Below are 15,567 nucleotides of genomic sequence, written 5' to 3' on the forward strand. Positions count from 1 at the left end.
ACCCTCTGAACCTGAAGACAAGGGAACATGGAAGCATCCAAGAGCCTGCTCAGGGGCATTTCAGTGAGGGAACCTTGCTGGGACAGTCCGTCTGAACAGTCTTACAGAACAGCCTAGACACGGCTGTTAATTCCCAGCTATTTTAATCCCATCATTTACCAAGTGCAACACATTATCTTCCATCACAATAGAAGTAAGCAAAAAAAACCCTAACCTCTCCTCTCCATGAAAAACAAAGCTTTACATAGACAAAACTGCATACATTCCCAATACTTGACTGCATGTTAAGAATGGAAAACAGAGAAACTGAAAGAAATATAATTAAGGAGATTTTATTCAGGCAAGAGAGGACCTCCTGCTTAACATACACAAGCCATTAAGTATTTTTCAACCAAATCATATGGACCTGCATATACAGTACATGTTAATTCTTCTTTTTCTTCCTTAGAGAAGTAATGATGAAAGTATCCTGGTTTCAGGATGGACTAGTTTAATTCTGCTTCAGCACTCAATTCAGCCTTTCATTTTCCTACTGACTTTCTGAAATTCCATGGAAAGACATTGTTGTTAAACAGCAGTGAGTGTTATTCTCACAGCAGTGTACACTAATAATAATTCAGTGTGGTGTCATGGAAGGCTGTGAGCTCTTAGCTGAATTTATTTGAAAAATAAAGTTTGGGTTTTTTTCTCAGAGATCTTTACTTAAGTCAGCATGGAACTCTTGTAAAAGATAACTACCAATAAGTCACAACTACCCAAGGAACAGCCTTTTATTTTATTTTTTTATTCCTTGCTCACCATGACAACATAATAAATGAGCCCAGAGAGACTAGAAGTGCATAACTATTTAAAATTTTGTATTTTATCTTTCATTGTATGCTTCCAGACATAACATCCATGATCTATTTTTTAAAACCCTCTTCAGCGTCTCCAAGTGAAATGCTCCAATTTTCAACTGCAATATACAATAATCAGAAATACATCTTTAGCTGTGATTCTAGGTAACAGTTTACGAAACTAGTCCTATAGTATTTTTGTGATCCATTAATAATTACTTGCTCCTGTAAAAGAAAAGCAACAAGCCAACAGTTTCAACATCTGCTTTTTCAATTTTTGTTTTGAGTTCTGTTGGATGTCTCTCTATTCTTTCATACATGACTAATAGGAAAGATACAAGACTAATAGGAAACATAACTGCAACTTCACTTATGGTTGGTTTCAGTTAACAGATGGTCTTTAAACTATCCAACATAAAAGCATTCATTTTAGAAAAACTGACCCCAAAACTGCTTCATAAAATAAAGTATTTTGATTTTTTTCCCCCCCTCAAAACTTCAGGATCTTTCAAGACACTACAGTATAAGAGGCCCCAGGTTTAAAAAAAAAAAAAAAAACACAAACCCAACACACTTATAATTTCTGACCTTAAATATCAGAGACTAAAGGTTTTCCAATGTAAGTATCAGAAGTAACATACACTATACAGAAAGGTGAGCCTCCTAGACTATGTCTTTTCTTGCTAAATTTCAAGTGCCAACGTAAAATTACAGCAAAGAGATCTGCAAAATCCCTATGCTACAGATGACTGCCATGATAGGTCAGTCGACACTTTAGTTTTCCGTCAGCTAGTACAGCAGTTACGGCCGGTCTTCTGGCTGCTGTAACAGCTGCTTCTTTATGGATGTTAACTACTTCAAACCAGTCACCAAGAAACATTTTCTTTAATTTCTCAGTACTGTGCTTTCACAGGCATATGAACTAGGGTGATAATAGTACGAGTCCTACTTCCAAACTATTTAAGGTAGAATACAGTGAAAAGTTGTCCCACACACGCCTTGTAGAGTTGAAGAGTGTTTACCTAAGATCAATAAACAGGTTTGGCAAGATCCATGTTGTTCCACATTTCTTATTCTAACAATACCGCTGTATGTTTGCCCTGTTCTAACCCTTATCTACAAACCTGCTGCTGACCATGGTCAAAGAAAGTATAGCAGATATACCTTTGGTCCTTTTATTCAGTGTTTTTGTTCATAAAACACCACATTCAAGAGCTTGCGATAACTTTGCTACGAGTGCAATCTGCTTACAGCACAGCTTTTCTTAAAGGTCTGTCTATAAAAGAAACCAAGAATAAAACTAAAGCAGCAGCTATTGTCCAGAGTGCCTCCCAAGCCCATCCATCACCGTTTGCATAACCTGGGGACAAATGGGGACTGGGGGACCACGGCTGTAGTTATACGGGCACCATGGCGTGGTGCTGATTTAAATATCAACAAGGTTTAATGCCTCTGACCTTTTTCAGACTCGCTCTTCCAGATGCTAAGACAGCAGCCCAGCTGAAGTCAAAACATCAAGAGAAACTTTGCACAGTTTTGCATTTACAATTAAAGATTATTATATTCAAAAATATATTAGAAAGTACTTTTTGCAATTCTGTTCTCCTATCTCAAAGGTGCCTCTGCAGCAACACTGGACAGCTGAGCATAACTGGACTTCAGAGAACTTCCAGCAGCTGAGTGGTGAAAGTAGCAATGCGTCTCCTTCCCGGGAACGGACTGTAGATGGCAGCATTTTTATACGAAAAAAAAAAGAATTCACTTTTTTTAATATTCAATTTATAGTCAGATTCCGAGCCCCTTGCTCACATGCACAGATATTTACTCTTGCAATCAGTTCCTTCCACACAGCTGTGTCTGTTAGTGAAGCGCCCATACGAGCCATCAATATTTTGGACTAGATAAGAAGCTAAACTTTGCTATTCACTAACATTCAAGATCAGCATTCCAAAAGTCACTCAAATACAAGTTTAGAAACAGATGAAGCAAATCTTGCAAAATAGCACTACACCCAATGAACATGGCTCTTTATTTTGAATAGAGTATTTGTACTACTTCCTGACCAAAACTCTCTCAGCTTTGCAGAGAGGTATACGGTCACTTTAAAAACCAAACAAACAAAAAAACCCAACAAAAAACCAAAACACAACCAACCATACCTCTAGTTTTTAAAAACAAAAATCATACAAGAATTAGCACTGGAGGAAAGTTAGCGAATAAACCAAAGTTGAAAGTAAGTTTCTTTCTTTCAGACAGTCTGTTTTTCCAGATGCATCATCAGCATCTGCATGTTAGCAATTTTTCACTATTTATAAGTGTATTACAGGAACACAGCCAAACTACAAGCCAAGAAGTCCAACACACACATTTTTTAAAATAGGGAATGTGTCTTGGTTATAGAACAAAAGAACTCATTTTATCACTTGGCTTTACCGCTTGAGAAAATGGCTCCTGGTGTGCTGAACTCCATGATAAATGTGCCCCCTCTAGATCTTTATTGCCCTTGTAAATCAAAGGACTGACAGCAGTTAATAAGAAAGCTTTTGAGTGGTTTTGAAGTTTTGCTTTGTACAAATAAAATCTCATATTAAAGAATTTGCTAGTCCTCAAGGTGTGGAAAAATGAGTATGACTAGAACCTGTTGTGCTTTCTTTTTTTAACTGTTTGTTTCCACTGTTTTAAAAAAAAATAATTTTGTAGCAAGGGTACCAGGATAAAATAAGCAAATCACTCGGTACTGAAATATAAAAATTAGAGTCAGTGGCTTGATTATTAAAAAAAAAAATCTTTCAGGCATTTCTATACCCTGTGATGTCTGGACAGTGCAACAAAATCAGAAGTGTACAATAGACAACAGGACAGATTTTTCCATCATTTTGCATTTGATCGTGACAATACTTCTACAAACCATTTTAAGTAAAGAAAGTGACAATTCTACATCCAAAAGTTATCAGTCGAAATTCCCAATATACTCTTGTAAGGAGGATAGGATTATCCGTATCACCAGCTAACCCACAGCTATGGACAAAAGTTTTTATATCCATTGGCAGAAACTACAGCAATATTCACAGATGGCCAAATTATGCTATGTAGCACAAGTTCTACTTATATATGTACCTTTTGGTCAAGCAACAGTACTCTATAGGGAAACAAAGAAACAAATTACTACAACACAAATATTTAAAAATCATATCATAAAGTGAACAGATCAATTTATAGTTATAGATGTAAAAGTTTGATTTAAAGATTACATTCCAGAACAGACATTTGGGAAAAAAAATGGTTATTTGGAGGTCTTCAGAAGCAAACTGCAGTTTGGATGAGGACACTCTTTATGGCATCATGCATTGAGTATACACTGTCACCATTTCACTGAATTACACTTGAACCAAAACAAATTAGAATTAATGTTGTGGTGGCTTTCTGTTTTGCTTCCATGGCTTGCATTATCCTTGTTCAATTCCAGGCAGCATCATTCCTTCTAAAAGAGTTTATGGCACACCCTGGCCAAGGAAATCTTAACAGGAAACTACAGTTATGTGGACAAAGCTAAACATATTTATAGGGAAAAAAAGTATATTTCCTGTTCAAACTGGTAGCACAAAGGTATTATGTGATAAACCATCAACAGGTCTAAAGAAAGCCTAGCTTCTCTTGACTGGATTTTAAACACATTTTAGAGGGCATCTCAATGAATACACATGTCAGTGGACATTATTTCTTTAACTGTTCAGTTCTCCCCACCCCAATCTAGGAAAATAAAGTAGGGTTTTTCTCTAAAGACAAAGACAACCAGTATTAAAGGAGCACATTAATAAGTGTTATTTAGGATTAGGATTCAAAGTATCAGGCATCAATATTTCCAGCTGCGTGGATCTTTTGTAGCCAAAGTCCCAAGAATGCCACTTATCACTAGCAGACACTGTAAAGTGACAAAGAAGACACAAATGGGACTGAAGTGTTACTGCCTTCTGCGTGATTTACCTTCCTCCCTACACCCCCAGTCTGCCCTGCCCACAGCCCACCATCTGCTTGCTTAGGCAATCTTCCTTCACCCACTCAGCCCTCTAGGTACATATGGGACCCTCTTTATCTGGGAGAGACCCAGCGACATGGATCATCAAACCTTTCTTCCCCAGGAGAGGCAACTGAGCAGCAAACAGCAGCTCCTCCTCAGACAAGATGGAAAAACACACCTCAAGAGCCATACGCAGCACAGGCTGGGAGTCTGGAGGGTGCAGCCTACCACACAGCCAGCCAAGGCTCAGGTCACGGCCCAGAGGAGCTGAGGGTGTTACTGTGCCCTGCTGGTATTTTTATTTAAAGCACCATTCCGTTTCTAACACTCATCATTGCAAAGGACACCTAGAAACACCAATTGATGTATGCATGCCTTCCCCGGTCTGTAGATGATCAGATCCTTCTGCGATTCTACCAACAGAGTCATCTCCATTTGTTTTTTCCCCTACTAAAATTTTCCATCACTGTCCCCCACCTCCAATAGTGGCAGACTGAAAGGAGAAGGCAAAAGATAAGACCACTAAAAGCATCCCTCAGCTGTGTTACTGTGGTTTTGTAGGCCAGCATTAGCAAAATTAGAAAACAGCTGGCAAGCAGAAACTCCATAAAGCTACACTTGATGGCTGCCCAGAGAATGTGCCACCAATCTAATAAGGATCTAGGCCCAAACATGACACGGGACCTTGCACAGAAATAAAAACCAAATATCTGAAGCATATAATTACTTCACAGTTCAAAGACAAATACTAGTTCCTGACAGAAGTGAGATTTCTGAAGTAGAAGTGTGAACCCCAAGGCTGCAAAAGAAGTCAGAACATGACAAAAGATGTAGAAACCACTCAGAATATGGGTGCCAACAGTTTCCTTCCTGCTGCTTCACAGGAGCCGACAGTGGCAGATCGTGGTTTAGAAAAGCCTACAAAGATGTCCTTCTGTGCCACAAGTATAACCTTGCACTTGAGGAGAGTTTACAACACCTAACAAATCAAAAGGAAGAGAATAATGACAAAAACTGAATTCAGAACGAAGTTACAGGTGGCACCATTCAAGACAGTGTTCACTTTCTGCAAACGAACTTTCTTTCAAAATGCAATTATAACTGACACTGCGTGAAGGGGATAGCTAGTTCCAGCATACCAAACACCCACCTCCCCAGACAGCATAATGTTTCTTTGCTGCTGACTTCCTCCTTGAGGTTATCAGGGTCATTCTTAAAGGAAGACTAGAGGTTGGTTTAACATTTATAATCATTAATTTGATTTTTAAACCACTTTATGATGATTTATTCTTATTTTTCAATCCAGAAATTATTCTTAAACCTCTGAAGACAGTTATGTGTAAGTTTGGAGGGGGGGGGTGTTTCTGTTTGGGTTGTGGGGTTTTTTTGAAACAAAATAAAAGCCCAACGATTAATGATGGAATCACTGTTCCATTTACAGAAAAAAAATGCAGCTCCCTCCCTCCCTCCCCACTTCAGGTCAGTTGCCAGGTGCTCCCGTACTGCAGAACCTCTCTAAACTTTGAGTTTCAGCTCAGCAGTCATGAGCCAAATCATATACAAGTATTGATGTTTGCCACTCTACAGTTAAATTACACCAAACATCAATGCAATCAACTCATTAGCTGTTTTTTATTGAGCACCAACATTCATTACTTACTTTTCAATTCTTTGATTAAGCAACATATTGCCTGTATTCCCAGTCTACATCTACCAGCTGATTAGCTCAATAATACTGATAATCTTCTCAAGTCAAAAGAGCTGGGAAGGGAAGTAACTGAAATCCCTATGAGCAGACTCAATTTACTCCTTCTGTGTATAACATCAATACACTAAACTACTAGCAATACAATCCAGCAAATGAAACTTCAAATGTGTTAAGTTAGAGAGTAATTTTAACAAAAAGTCACAGCAGGTCATTAAAATGCCCCTTAATTGTCTCTAGATCATACTCTGTTATCCTTCCGCAACCTTCCTGGCACGCTGAGATTTTAAATCTCTTCTGACTGATGCAAGAACCAAGAACAGAATTGAAGTGTGATTGTCACATACAGAGTCTGAATGCCAAAGGTCAAAACAGCTTACTGGTATGCTGGCCCACTGCTCCAAATTTTATATCTTTTCTGTCCCTCGGTTATTGCCTGACATGATTTAACAACTGTAATTCCTTATTTAACGATGTCAAAGGTTTTTAGGAAATTGACTGTATTTCACCAACGATATATTTCTTCTTGATTACAGAGTGGTTAAAATGATTTTAAACCAAGACAGCAAAATAAAGCAGTAATAAAATCAATAAAAGGTGCTTAAAACATTCCTTCTATTAGGTAATGGCATTTAAAATATCCGTAGCTTGTAATGGCACTTAGGATATGCCCAAAAATCAATGAGCTAAATTACTTATTGAACTAGTTAATTTGAACATTGAGTTTTATATGTATATTGATAAAACAAGCTACAAGAATAATACGGGCTATATTTGAATTTCACGGTCAGATGTCTCCCTCTGCTGGGAAAAAACCTCTAAAAATTCGACCAGAAATTGTTTTTAAAAGCACCAACACTGAAGGATGTAACGTCTAAAAAAATCCACAAGAGGTCTCTTATTCTCACAGAGTTTGTAAATTAACTGCTTTTGCTGAAATCTGCGGTGTTAAAAGATGCTAAACAGCAACACAAAACTTTAGATTTCACCCAGAATACCGCCATTTGGTCAGACCTGAGAAACAGGCAAAAACCACATAAGTGTGAGGGAAGTGTAGAAAATAAGGGATATCATAATGCTTTAAAACCAGTGAGACTATCCTTAAGAATTTTGCTAATACTTTTCACGTTAATAATAACTCCATAGTAGATTCAGGAATAACAGCCCAGGTTCTATTTTCTTGCTACAAGCACAAAAGAAGCTCTGTTGTCTACCAGGTCCTACTCTTGAGGCGCAAAAATCCTCCTACAATGACTAACCAAAGTACTCTGCTTAATTTGGAGTCTGTTTCTCCTTTATGTCAAGGAAATCTGTATTTTAGAGGGGGAAACTAAGGCTGAAGGATGTTGGCTTTACCTACACAGTCCTCTCAGAACAAAACAGTAACAGCAGTAAAGATTTCTGCCTATTTGCATAGACTTTTATCACTGCAGTCCTGGGAATGCTGACATTACCCAAAGCTCTGGAACAAGAGGCAGGGTGACAGGAGTTTCTTCCAGGCCAGGCTGCAGCAACTCCCGGAGTTGCAGACTGACACAGAAGTTAAGGCAGAGCGCACAGCCACGGTCGGGCTACCACCCCGCATATGCTGTTTGTGTTTGCACTCTCTATCGAGATGACGAGAGAGCACTACTGCATATTAAACCTGCAGACTAGTGCTAAGATTACATCATTGTGAGGCTGCGCTCTCATTTTCTGAAAGGTCATGGTGATTAGGAGACATTCCTGAGAACTGGAAAAAGGCAAATGCGACACTCGTGTTCCACAAGAGCGGCAGAGGGAGCCGGGGAAGGTTGGCCAGCCCCTGAAAACCCTGTCCCTGGAAGGATTACGCGGCAAAAGGCCATTTAGCGAGCAGGCGGACAAGGGCGCGCTGGCTGGGGCCGGGCATGGCTCGGCGGGGCCGCCCGCCTCCCTCCGCCCCTGCCTCCTCAGACCCCCCGGCTGACAGGAACCGGCCCCACAGCCGCCCCCCCTCAGGCGGGGCGCGCCGAGGCGCAGCTTGCAGGGAACGGAGACCAGCACCCCCGGAGACCCCCAGGCGAGGGCCGCTCGCCGGCTGCCCGCCTCCCTGCTCCGCCGGCCCGCCCCTCACCTCCGGGCGGAGCGAGCCGACTTCCCCAAGATGGTGCCGCGCCGCCGACAGCGGAGATGCACCTTCCCAAGATGGCGGCGGCGCGTCCGTCTCCCGCGACCTCTCCAAGATGGTGTCCCGCTGCCGACGGCGACCTCTTAAAGATGGCGGCCGTAGCCCCGCCCCGAAGCGGGGCAGGCTGGGAGCGGGGCCGCGCGGCGGGGAGCGGGCCTGGTGCGGGCGGTCGGGCCGGGCTGGCGGCGGAGCGGAGCGGGGCCGGGCCGGGCGGGCGCCATGCCGGAGCTGGCGGTGGACCGGGTGGTGGTGCACCCGCTGGTGCTGCTCAGCGTCGTCGATCACTTCAACAGGTGGGGCCGGCCAGGCGCGGCGCCGCGGCGCTGAGTCACGGTCACGGCCCGGGCTGGGCTGGGCCGTGAGGGAGCCGGGGCCGTGAGGGGAGCGCGGCCGTGAGGGAGCCAGGGCCGTGGGGGGAGCGCGGCCGTGAGGGCCCCGGGGCGCGCAGGATCGGGGTGGAGGGGTCCCCGCGCCGTGAGGGGAGCGGCGCGCCCGGGCCCGGGCCGGTGGCTCGGTGCCGAGGGCCGCGATCCCCGGGTGGCGGCGGGAGCGCGGCCTGCGGGAGCCGCCGCCGCCGTTGTTTTCCGCTTCAGGAGGAGGAAAGTCCGAGGGCGGGGAGCGTGAGGGGGCTGTCGGCGCCCTTCCTCGGAAACAACCTCCTGCTGCCTTAAAACACGAGTGGGGGAGCAGTGGGGCTGGCTCCCCAGGCTGCGGCTGGCTGAGCGGGGGGTAGCTCGCACCCCGCTAAACACCGAGCAATTTGTGCCTGATTTAACTTAATTGCGCCAATTGACAAGGAGTTTCAGTGTCAAAAATAAAAAAGCGAACTCTCACAAGGCGAACAAGCCCGCTATTGTGCAAGCAAATTGCGGATGACACCGAGCAGTTTAAGAGCTTACTCACTTTTTTATAGCTCATTGTCCTGCGGAGAGGCTGCGGCGGGGCTGGGTTTGGGTCACGCTCCCCCTCCGCAGCCGCGCAGTCCTGGTTCCGCATCGCTGGGTTACAAGGTTTGGTTCTGAGGGCACCGAAACGCCTTTTTCTGGGTGTAAATCAGCAATCAGTAATAAAACAATCATAACGCCTCTTCTGTTCCGACACTCATACTGTTTAACTTGCAGAATTCAAGCGAAGCAAGTGATCTGCTGTTACCTTCTTTCCTGAATCAGGCTTTTTGTCATAGGAACTGACCGTCTTTTCCATTTAGAATAGGAAAAGTTGGAAATCAGAAACGAGTCGTTGGGGTGCTGCTGGGCTCGTGGCAGAAAAAAATACTAGATGTGTCCAACAGTTTTGCAGGTGAGTTTGGGTGTCTTACCCTTGTTCAAACCTACTGAATTATTTAATAGATGATTGGCGTTTGGGTTTTTTTAAGCCACCTTGCCAGAGCACAGATTGTACCCTCCATGTACAAATCAGCCTACATCTGACAAAAAAATGCTAACTGCTGTCAAAAATGCACCTATTCCAGCCAGTCTTGCGCTGCGTCTTCCCTGTAACATTGTGCAATGTGGAACGTTTCGGGATCGGGTGTAAACCTCCTTTAAAATGCTGGTGAATATTTTGCTGCATTGGACTCGCTGATCAGTGTCTCAGCGTGTCATCCAGACATCGCAGCTCTCTGTGCTGATGTAGCTGTTACCTACTTGTGTAAAGATTTAATACCTATTTCAGCTTTGCTTCTTTTCCTCAGATTTTGTCCAGTTAAATACTAGTTCTTAAGTATGTTGTTAATAGTGTTGAAATAGTTTCCTCTAAATACTTACATGTGATAGTAAAAGTACTTCTTGAATGCATGACTTTTGCTGACCCATTTGTGTTAGTTAGATCATTTCCTTCCCAGAGGGGCTACTCTGTGACAGAGCAAAATTATCTCAGTTTATATATGGAGTTTCACAGTTTATATGGAGTTGTTCTCCCAAGTGTGGACTTCCACCCCCCCCCCCCCGAGATTTTGGAAGAACTTTTTTTCCTGTTTGAGTTGAAAACAGTTTTTTTAAAAGGCTTGAGACCAGTCTTTGCTCTTGTATGCCTGTATACGTGCTAACTGATAACTAGTCATTTACTCAAGGGTAAATAGTCCTCGTGGTGTTCTAGTAGCCTATAAAAATGCTGATGACGTGTTCTACACTGAAAACTATTTTTTCTCTAAGTAGTCTGCTGTTGATCAACAAGCTATGAAGTCTGCTGGGATACTGTTTATCATCTCAAATGTCTGTGCACGCTGTTGAGTCACTTTTGTATGTGGGAGGGTTTCTCTCTGATGTTGGATGTTGTCCGCTGAGGATAACCCTCAGAATGCTTCGCCTCTCATTCCTCCCTTCCAAACTGTTAGTGATGATGAGCCAGCCTCTACCTGAGAGACCAGACTGGTGCAGCAGGTCAGCGTGTGCAGCCTGGTGTTGCAGAAACTCATTAAACTCCGCTCTCCTTTAGCAGCCAAAGTGTTTCTGTAAACATTGTCATTCTGGAAGCTGGATTCTTAAATATTGGTAATTTTGTTTTATTCCCAGTACCTTTTGATGAGGATGACAAGGATGATACCGTGTGGTTTCTAGACCATGACTACCTGGAGAACATGTATGGAATGTTTAAGAAGGTCAACGGTAAGTTGAGGTCTTCCTGCAGTCAGCGATAGGCTTGTAGAAACTTTCAAGACTCTGGGGAAGTGAATTCATAAAGAGAGTTAATTGCTCACATGAGAAGCCACTCCATGCTAATTCCTTGCATGGCTTCATTTTCACTGATGGTTTTCCATGGGTTAATTTATGCAGGTCGTTTGTGTTCTTAACACATTAATTTATACCTCACTGGTTTTCCTAAGTCTCCTGACACATTTGCATCTTCAGAACAATTCAGATTTCAAAAATGCCATTATTTCTGAAGAATTTCAAAGCTTTCTCATCTATAACCCATTCTATACAGATGTGCCCTGAAATTAGTTTTTTATGAATGTAAGCATTACAGACTCACATTTTGTAAGTAATGATTCTAATTGCTCTTCACCACTTTTTTACAAGTGTCTTTACTGTTCAGCTCGAGACTTCAGAGCCGAATGTTCAGTCATAACTTCAATTCCTATGAATTTTCCCAGCCCTGGGACCAGTTGTCATTCTCACGATACAGTTTGCATTTCTAGAGTTTTTGCATCTCTAGATGTCAGAGTTTCAAGCTGTCACATCCTGTTATCTGAAAAATTAATAAATGATATGAAATAGTCCAGTTTAGTCAAGAACCTACGTGTAAAGTTACATATGTGAGTAGTAAGCTATGATAAGTAAGTACAATCAGTGAACTGTCCCTAGCCTTGTCATTGTCTTGCCTACTGTAATTGATCTCCCCCTACTTTACACTCATCTTCTACACGCATCAGATTTTCACCCTTGATTTGCTAATTTAATCTCTGCCTAAATCTTTCTGCTGTTGTTTTACCATATGATTCTGATTTAGAATCCTTTCTGGTTTTGCTCAGCTAGAGAAAGAATAGTTGGTTGGTACCACACAGGCCCTAAACTGCACAAGAATGACATCGCCATCAATGAACTGATGAAAAGATACTGTCCTAACTCTGTAAGTGCGGTACTTGTTTGGGTTTGGGGTTTTTTTTCCCCCCTTCTCCTCCTAAATGGGGGATCTGGGAACCCTTGGCCCCCACCTTTGTTACTGGTGATACAGCATGTTAGAGACCTGGTAGCTGTAAAGTGATTGAGGGATCAGGTCAGAGCCTTGAAGCAGCCTTAGATGTCTTTTTCTCAGAGCCTGAAGTTAACACCTCTGAGCAGCCAGGCTACCATTGCTGTGGAGTGAAGCGCTCACTTAGAAATTTTTTCCTACTCTTTGAATGAAACCTGCTTTTCTGAAATGTTTGCTTTTTCTAAAAGGTGTTGGTGATTATTGATGTGAAGCCAAAGGACCTGGGGCTGCCCACAGAAGCTTATATTTCGGTTGAAGAAGTTCATGATGTGAGTATTTTAAGATGTCTCTGCCTTTTCCTAGGAAAAGGGTTTCTGTTACAAGATGGCTGTTAGGATTTTCTGAAGGATGCGCATCCCATGGCACAGAGTTGCCTTTTAGATATGGGATGTTGCACTGGCTAGTGAGGGCCTGTGACTTCCAGACAAAATCTGCTGAAACCAGAGGTTAAATCCCAGTTGTAATGTAAGCATCTGTAACTAAAGCTTTCCTCCACCAGTGCTCTGGGAAGAAAAGCTGTGCGTTACTGCTTGACCTACGGAAATTCCAGCTGTCTGTATAATTTAGGTGCTTCTTACCTGTTTCTGTCACATCCATGGCTGTGAAGAAAATCAGAGATAGGAGCACTTTTAAGATGTCACTTTTACACGTCAGCCTGCTGGCAGAGGTGGTCTGAGTAATTACATGCTTATTCGTTTGTGCACCTGCCAGTGCTGAGTAGGCAGGTGAAGCATGAGCAACACTTAACTAATCACTTGCAGCACCGTGCAGACAAACAATGTGCAGTAGTAAGTCAGCTTTAGCTTTTCATTTGTTGGAGTTAAATTATATTCTGGATGTATATAAAAAAGTTTGATCCTTTTGCCTTTCTGAGACCCCCCACTACAGAGAAAAAACTGTTCCCAGTATTGTAGATCTTGTATCTGCAGGATTTGTTCTTCATTTTGTGAATTCACAATAGTCCCAGTGGTTCTTTCCATTTACAGCTGTATACTGATCCTGGTAGTGGTTTTGAAAACACATGGGTGAAACTCATTCTCAGAAATTCAGCCTGTGAATCTTCTAAACATCTTCTTTACTATCCAGTGCATAAATTACAATTTTAATGAGATTGCTCCATATTATTATTTTTTTCTGAAACTGCATATCTGCTTCTAACTGAGAGCAAAATACCAGGATGACAAAAGGTATCCCAAAATGTAATAAGGTGTACCAGGAAAGAAAGAAAGGATTGAGATATTTAGTGAGACTTTCCATTCTACCCACCAGTACAGAGACCAGCAAAATACATTAATTGAAAATTACAGAGCACAAGAAGGAGGAAATTGCTAGCAACTCTGGGCTTGTGACAGTCGGTAACACTAATTAAATCAAGAAAAATCCAACTAGAGCCTTTCCTCTTGGATTTCTTGTGGTCTATATGTATATAACTACTTTGCTCGTTTCATTAATACAGTTTCTCATACTCTAAAAGGCATCATGATTCACTCACACACTATGTACTTTGCTATGTACTTCAGTCCCCCCTACTCTTGTTTTGCCATAATTTTCCCCATTGCCTCTTCCTGATCCTGGAAAGAGGCGTCAGTTAACGTTGCGCCGTGGCGCTGTGCCCCGTGCCCGCGGGCGGGCGGCCTGTCTCGGCTGCTGGGGCGCAGCTGGCTGTGCGCTCGCTCTGACCGTGTCTCCTGTGTCCTTGCACCTCCAAGGACGGCACGCCCACCTCCAAGACGTTCGAGCACGTGACTAGCGAGATCGGAGCAGAGGAGGCAGAGGAAGTTGGTGTTGAGCACTTGCTACGGTAAGCGTCTTTAAGACGAGAGGTTCTTACCAGATGCGCGTAGCAGCGAGCGGGATCCATCTGGCATCTCCCGGCGGCAGCTTCCTGGGGGAAGTGCGGCTCTCGTTAAGCACGCCGCTCGGGGGGAGCGTCCTCCGTTAGCAGTCTCGCTCGGCGTAGTCACTGCTAGCGAGAAGTGTGAGTGCCCACTGATGAGAGGAGGAGAATACACGCGCATGCTGTCGGAGCTGCAGAGCCACATCGTTTGGGACCGTCACTGTGCACCTCGCAGAGCGGGACTGGGGGGGAGCAGTTGCTTTCCAGTCAGAAAGAGAGCAGTCACTCCGTACAAATCACGGCACCCTTCACCAGTCAGAAATCCTGTGGTTTATTTCTCCCTGTCCCTCTAACTGGTGTTACAGATACTATACGCATATGCACGCCCCAGGATACAGCAATGATCTATTTTAGATAACGCTTTGTAGTACATCAGTTTGTTCTCATCCCTTGACATGAAGCATTCCTTGCAGTTGTACCTCAGCTGTGCTTCAAAGGGCTTTTCTAGGCTGGAAAGATGGTGTAGGTGAATATGCTGATGAGAATGCCAGGGAACATTCTAATGCCGAGTCTGTTGTGGGTGTTTCAGAGACATCAAGGACACGACGGTGGGCACTCTGTCCCAGCGGATCACGAATCAGGTCCATGGCTTGAAGGGACTGAACTCCAAGCTTCTGGACATCAGGAGCTACCTCGAGAAAGTAGCCATGGGCAAACTCCCCATCAACCACCAGATCATCTACCACCTGCAGGACGTCTTCAACCTGCTCCCGGATGTCAACCTGCAGGAGTTCGTCAAGGCCTTTTATCTGAAGACCAATGACCAGATGGTGGTAGTTTATCTGGCTTCTCTTATCCGCTCCGTGGTTGCCCTGCACAACCTCATTAACAACAAGATTGCCAACAGGGATGCAGAGAAGAAAGAAGGACAGGAAAAAGAAGAAAGTAAAAAGGAGAGAAAAGATGAGAAGGAGAAAGACAAGGAGAAGAGTGATGTCAAGAAAGAGGAGAAAAAGGATAAAAAGTAAAATGTGTAGGTTTTTTATTTGTAAATTAAAAATCTTGTAAACTAAATCACTTTGATGCTGGGCTCTTGTGTGGAGAGGGTCAGTGCTCTGCTTTCCTCTGCTCCAGGATCTGCTCCTCGCCTTCCTCAGCACCTGCCTGGGGGGATCTTGCTGCAGCCATGCCTGGCAGTTTGGGTCTCGGCGCTGGGCAGGGAAGGGACAAAAGCCAGGGGGAAATGATGATGTTTTTTTTAGCACAGCACTCTTCCTTCCCCCAGTATGCCTTCAAGGACTTTCAGGCCAACAGCTGAGGCCGTGGCCC

General features: G+C 43.4%; 2 protein-coding genes across 2 annotated transcripts in view; one reads left to right on the forward strand and one right to left on the reverse strand.

The window, feature by feature from the left end:
• ZFHX3 (zinc finger homeobox 3) overlaps nucleotides 1-8,742 on the reverse strand; it is a 671,960-nt gene extending 663,218 nt beyond the window's left edge. Inside the window, exon 1 of the mRNA XM_074839587.1 lies at nucleotides 8,655-8,742. The gene's annotated coding sequence lies outside the window, so the exon portion shown is untranslated. The remainder of the gene's footprint in view (nucleotides 1-8,654) is intronic.
• An 89-nt stretch (nucleotides 8,743-8,831) lies between these two features.
• Nucleotides 8,832-15,312, forward strand: PSMD7 (proteasome 26S subunit, non-ATPase 7). The gene is made up of 7 exons (XM_074839593.1): nucleotides 8,832-9,001; nucleotides 9,916-10,007; nucleotides 11,222-11,314; nucleotides 12,181-12,278; nucleotides 12,590-12,670; nucleotides 14,111-14,202; nucleotides 14,828-15,312. The coding sequence occupies exons 1-7, from the start codon at nucleotides 8,928-8,930 to the stop codon at nucleotides 15,264-15,266; spliced, it is 969 nt and encodes a 322-aa protein (XP_074695694.1). The 5' UTR covers nucleotides 8,832-8,927; the 3' UTR covers nucleotides 15,267-15,312.
• Nucleotides 15,313-15,567: the final 255 nt, after the last annotated feature.

This window comes from Strix aluco, chromosome 14 (assembly GCF_031877795.1).
Source record: "Strix aluco isolate bStrAlu1 chromosome 14, bStrAlu1.hap1, whole genome shotgun sequence".
Classification (NCBI taxonomy): Eukaryota; Metazoa; Chordata; class Aves; order Strigiformes; family Strigidae; genus Strix; species Strix aluco.

What these genes read in the sequence shown, in the direction of transcription:
- PSMD7 (XM_074839593.1), top strand. Translation starts at nt 8,928, where the DNA reads ATGCCGGAGCTGGCGGTGGACCGGGTGGTGGTGCACCCGCTGGTGCTG. An exon ending in AATGTTTAAGAAGGTCAACG is followed by an intron (nt 11,315 to 12,180) that starts GTAAGTTGAGGT and finishes GGTTTTGCTCAG; the next exon opens with CTAGAGAAAGAATAGTTGGT. An exon ending in GGTGTTGAGCACTTGCTACG is followed by an intron (nt 14,203 to 14,827) that starts GTAAGCGTCTTT and finishes TGGGTGTTTCAG; the next exon opens with AGACATCAAGGACACGACGG.